The sequence below is a fragment of the Phodopus roborovskii genome, unplaced genomic scaffold (assembly GCF_943737965.1).
Source record: "Phodopus roborovskii unplaced genomic scaffold, PHOROB, whole genome shotgun sequence".
Classification (NCBI taxonomy): Eukaryota; Metazoa; Chordata; class Mammalia; order Rodentia; family Cricetidae; genus Phodopus; species Phodopus roborovskii.
The window spans coordinates 19,502,050-19,508,049 of record NW_026126413.1 but is presented as its reverse complement, the minus strand read 5'-3'; the positions used below and the strand labels follow the sequence as shown (position 1 = coordinate 19,508,049).

The 6,000-nt window shown below is 42.1% G+C and overlaps 1 protein-coding gene across 1 annotated transcript in view; it reads right to left on the bottom strand.

Moving 5' to 3' along the window:
• Positions 1–1,647: 1,647 nt before the first annotated feature.
• The window catches only part of Ercc8 (ERCC excision repair 8, CSA ubiquitin ligase complex subunit), a 30,693-nt gene continuing 26,340 nt past the window's right edge, over positions 1,648–6,000 (bottom strand). Inside the window, exon 12 of the mRNA XM_051182903.1 lies at positions 1,648–1,734. Within this exon, the coding sequence (XP_051038860.1) occupies positions 1,666–1,734 (69 nt within the window). The 3' untranslated portion in view covers positions 1,648–1,665. The remainder of the gene's footprint in view (positions 1,735–6,000) is intronic.

Below are 6,000 nucleotides of genomic sequence, written 5' to 3'. Positions count from 1 at the left end.
GACATAAAACTAGGCAGGATACAAAAAAACATTTGGTCAGAAAAGTCTGCTATTAGGCCTAGAACTAACACTTAAAAAGCCAAATATTAGCTGGGTGTTGGTGGCACACACCTTTAATCCCAGCTCTCGAGAGGCAGAAGCAGGGAAATCTCTGTGAGTTCGAGGCCAGCCTGGCCTACACAGCGAGTTCCAGGACAGGCTCCAAAGCTACAGAGAAACCCTGTCTCGAAAACCAAAGTCAACAATTATATATTTGGTAATCCAGTTCACAAAAATCTCTTTCACTACACTACTGCTGCTAAGAATTCAGAAGAAAGGGAATGGGAATACAAGATTAGTGTCATAGGGCCTAGGCCTTAGCCTGGTGTAGGTTCTCCTGCCTGATGTGAGCTCAGCCCTGGGTTCAATCCCTAGTGAACACGTGCACACACCACACACACACACACACAGACACACACACCACACACACTCACACACACCACACACACACACACCACACACACCACACACACACCACACACACACACACACCACACACACACCCACACTCACACACACACACCACACACACTCACACACACCACACACACACACACACCACACACACACTCACACACACACACACCACACACACCACACACACACTCACACACACCACACACACACCACACACACACACACACACACACACACACAGAGCCCGGGGAGGGGCCTTCATAATAACTCATGGGTTGACACAAGAAAAGGAGAAAACAGACATTTTATTAGAACATTTCATGTTTAATCCAGACCCCAGCATGGATCTTGCGGAGTTTCACAGAAGGAAAGGAAGACGCAGTGCAAGCTGCCATTTGAAAATAACAAGTGGTCAGGGGAATGCCCATGTGACACACAGTTCAGACTGCAGGAGACATTAGCTGTAAACTGTTTGACACAAAGCTAGAAGGCTGTCAATTACATCAAGCTATCAATATGAGTAAAAAGAATACAGAGTTGTGATGTTACCTTTGCAAAAATTGTTTTATTTTGTTTTCCTCCTAATTATCCTGCTAACCCCCCCCCCCCGGAGATGGAAAGGGGCAGGCTGATGGCAAGGGGGTGTGTGGGCCCCCACGCAGCCAGAGCTGGCACACACTACACTCATCATTGTGCACAGGCCAGGCTGAGAACAATGACTGCTGTTGTACTGTACCCATAGCAGCTGACCTGCCACCTCGGCAAACAGGCTCAGGGGAAAGGCTCTGAGTCATCAAACCACAGAAGTTCACCTTAGGGTTTTATACACATTAACCTCATTTTAAAACAGGGGAAAACATTCAAATTCAGGATTAACGGACCAGAAACTGACTGAAGAGTTACAACCCAAAATCAACACACACACACACACACACACACACACACACACACACACACACACACACACACGGTAACGTGTTACACACCTGTAATCCCAACACTTGGGAAGCAGAGGCAGGAGAATGGCTGCAAGTTTGAGCCTAGTCTGGTCTACACAGAGAGTTCCAGGCTAGCTCCAGGCTAGCCAGGGCTACACAGTGAGACTCTGTCTCAAAAACAGCAACAGCCGGAAGAGCAGCCACAAGCTGAGGACCACACCAACCCTGCTGGTGTAGGGTCAGAGGGACAGGAGCAAAGGCTGCCTGACAGTCAGCCCTCCTCATCACTGCTGCTCCAGGCATCCTCAAACGCTGGATTCAACTGGGACTTAGTTGTAGCCTAAAAAAAAAAAACAAAAACAAAAAGAATCTATTTTTGTATTTCATAATTTTAGGCTCACAAAATAGGCTCAAAATATGCTATTTTAATAGATTATCTGGAAACTGTATTACTGCTAGTTTAAAAACAAAAGTAGTGTAAAGATAATGTAAACTCATTTAAAACTAACAAAATTGACTCTTCCAAAATAACTAGATTTCCTCAAAGTAATTAGCTCACAAATGCATGTGTAGACCTACTCTATGGCACTGTTCAGGGTTTCCTCAATGCTGTGGAGAAGGCATAATGCTGACATGCTGGTGTTAAGACTGGATACACGCCCACAGCAGACTGGTCGGAGCATCCCTCACCCTTGAGACAGTTCTGGGGCTCTGTAGTCTAGGCTAACCCCAAACTCATCACAGTTGAGTGGTTACAGACGGTTGTGAAGCCATATGTGGGTACCAGGGATCTAACCCACATGCTCTGGAGGAGCAGCCAGTGCTCTTAACCACTGAGCCATCTCTCCAGCCCACACACTACAGTTCTGTTGCTCAGCTGGCTCTGAGCTTGTGGGAAACCCCCTGCTTTATCCCCTGAGGGCTGGGATGATAAGCATGTGATACCAAGCCCAGCTGAATAGTATAACTTGTAATAAAAAATTACTGTGGGTTATTTCACAGATATGGCTCTTTGCTTTTTTACAGCCAACAGTGCTAAAGCATAGGTAAACTATAGGGAAACAGTAGCATGACTAATTATTAGCATGGAGGTTTCCCTGGGAGATTTTTCTGAAAGCTATTTGGATTGTTTACTCAAAACTGCAAGAAAGTATCACAATATTCTTCTGCCTTAGAGCCATAAGTGAAAAAGGTTTAGCAACCAGAGATACTACTTTAATCAATTATCAAGTCAGTTCACTTGTATGGGAGATCAAAATGCAAAGCTAGCCACGGCCATAGAAGCCAGGCAATGGTGATATATACCTTTAACCCAGCAGCTACACTAGTTAGCTGTAGAAGCTAGGTGGTGGAGGCACACACCTCTAATCCCAGACTCAGGAGATAGAGGTAGGTGGATCTCTGTTAGTTCAAGGCCACACTGACCTACATGAAATCGATCCACTCTAAAAGAAAAACAGCTTACACAAAGATGATCTCAGCATTTGGAATCACATGCCTTTAATCTGAGCACTTGGGAGGCAGAGGCAGGTGGATCTCTGTGAGTCTAAGACCATCCTGGGCTACACAAGAGTGAATCATAGCTCGAACCTTTAATCCCAGGATTTGAGGTGTGAAAAGAAGAAGCAAAGATTTAGTTTCCAGACAGGGAAGGCATAGGATTGCAGTCTGAGGTTTGGTGGAGTGATGGGGGAAGTCCTTCTGTATATATGTTTCTCTTTCTGGTTGATGAATATAACACTGATTGTCCAGTAGCCAGGCAGGAAGTACAGACGAAGCTACCAGAGGAGAATTCTGGGGAGAGGAGGCTGCCAGAGAGAGACGCCATGTAGCAGCCAAAAGGAGTAACATGCTGGAGAATTATAGGTGAGCCACAGCCTCATGGTAATACAGAGTTTAATAGAAATGGGTTAATAATCAAGAGTGAGCTAGCCAATAAGAAGCCCGAGCCATTGGCCAAACAGTTTCTAATTAATAAAAGTATTTGTGTGTTTATTCGGACTGAAGGAGATGGGACCAGGCTGGACACCGTCTATAGTAGAGAGCATTGCACTCTGTGGATTGTGGAGACAGGATCAGCCCTTTTGAGCTGAGGTAGAGGTAAGAGCTGGTGGCCTGGCTACTTTGCTTCTCTGATCTTTCATCTTGAACCCCAATATCTGCCTCTGGGGTTTTTATTAATCATCTTACATATTTCGTAAGGACAGAAACAAAAACAAGATTTTTGACATATTTGCACATATGTAGTAAACAGACATTTGGAACACATCACACTATTATATATTTTAGTATTAAAACAATCACAAATAAAACACCTGTGGTCAAGAGCGGCAGTGACAATGCTACAGGTGGATTTGGTACACATCACGACTCCAGAGCCCTCTACTTTGGTTTTCTCTACAACGTCTCCTCCTAGTGGACATCCGCTAGGTACGCACGCATGCACACCGCTCCCTCTACCTTGCCGGCTCCGGGAAGATGAAGCTTGAGTTTAGAAGGGGTCCAGCCCAGAACCCAATACTCAGCAGGATTAAAACAAAGCATCACAAGGATACGTCTGGAAACATTTCAAGTGCTACTGGAAAGTCTCAGAGTTTTCCAGGTCAGCAAGTGATAGGTCTATCTGCACAAGTGCACAGCAGAAACACCATTTACTGTGCCAATGTCAAACGTTTTGTTCTGAGACTGAATCTTGCTTTGTGGCCTTAGTTCCCTTGTGCTAAGATGACGAGAATGAGTCATCACAATCAGCTGGAACTAGGATTCCTGCTAAGATTAAAACTGAAGGGTGCCTTCCCCATACACCTCTGGCAGCTAAATGTGCCTAGGAGTTAGACTGGCTTGAGCTGGCTATGGCAACTAGAAAGTCTGGGCAAAAGCAAACAGACTCCTCAGATAATAATACAACAGCTTGCTAATTAAACAATAAAATGTAAAGACCATAATATTTATTCCTGTCATCTAAGGTCTTTCAATTTCTACAGGTAGAATTAAGTTACTCCTTTAAAATCGGAGAAACATTCCTCTGCTTAGGTTCAAAAGGAAACCCAAGACCAACTTTGGTTTGACAATCTGATCCGGGCATTTGAAAATACCACAAGTAGCCCCAGGGTAATAGTTGGCAGAGCTTGTTGACAAGGGCAGATTGGAGTTGACCTAGCCAAGGTAGTGCATATGTATGTTTTTTGTATTATGCTGAGTCACTAACACCACCTCCCCTGGAAATGGCAAGTTACCTGTTTAGCAGCTTAAGGAAAAACACGTTTAAACATGAGTTAACCTGTAAACATCTACATATGCAACCAGTTCTCATATTTAAACAGTTCTCAGACTTCTCTGCTGGGGTACATACCATAGTCACAGTCTACCTACGTTTTATATGAACCTTTTAAGATAACATTTCATGGAATTAAATAACCTTAGCATATAGCACTTTATATTAATGAGCTATTCACACCTTAAAGTTGACAAAAGGAACAGTGTATTTTATTTTCTTTACTTATTTTTTGTTTTTCAAGACAGGGTTTCTGTGAATAGTCCTAGTTGTTCTGGAACTCTCTCTGTAGACCAGAATGGCCTTGAACTCAGAGATCCTCCTTCCTCTATCTCCCTAGCGCTGGAACTAAAGGAGGGTACCAGCATGCCTGGCTTATTTTATTCTTTTTATTAAAAATTTAACAGCATGAGTCAAAAATTATAACAAGCAACTTAATTTTCTTCTAATATTCTTTCCTCTGTGTAAATCACAGTAGCTTTATTTTTCATTTATTTTTATTATTTTCACTTGGTAAATGATTGTTATATTTCCTACCATGACCTACAAAGTTATAATTTTAATATATATATGTACATATATATATATATACACACACATATATATACACATATATAGTGATTTTCAATAACTAGGACATAATAATTTAATAAAAACGCAAAGTAACTATCTAAATCAAACTATTCAAAATCCAGTCACCCAAAGAGGCTTTATGCTAAAACCAATCAAGCCATAGCAAACTAAATTAGACATGTGATAAAATCTGGAAATATTCATTTGGTTTTGACCAGTTGCCTAAATATTTATGAATGTGCCTTATCTCTTTTATTTGGTTTAGGGCCCAAAGAAAATAAGTCCTAGGCTTCATATTGACTGTAGCAAATTCAGTTATAAAATATATTTGGCCAATAGCCGCCACACATTACCAAGGAAAGTTGTCTCTGGTGTCTCTGATAGGCTCTCTTTTTATAAAGGAACTAAAAACATGAACGTATTTTCAGACTCGCTCTATCAGTGGTCTCTCTTTTTATAAAGGAACTAAGACTCGCTCTATCAGTGGTCCTCGTCCATCTCGGTTTCAGTTGCTTCACATCACCACAAGGGGAGGCCTCCAAATAAAAAATGATAATAATTCTTTCATACACATTTTTATATCCTTCAAGTTAGGATAAATTGGGATGTTTAACATCCAGAATAGTCCCTGAAAGAGATGATACCTTAGACAAAACATTACATAGCAGAATTCATGTTTAAAGACCAAAGGTAAGCCTGTTCCTATCACCCAATGCCTATTAGTTTATGCACAGGCAAATGTTTCCACTGCCCACCAGG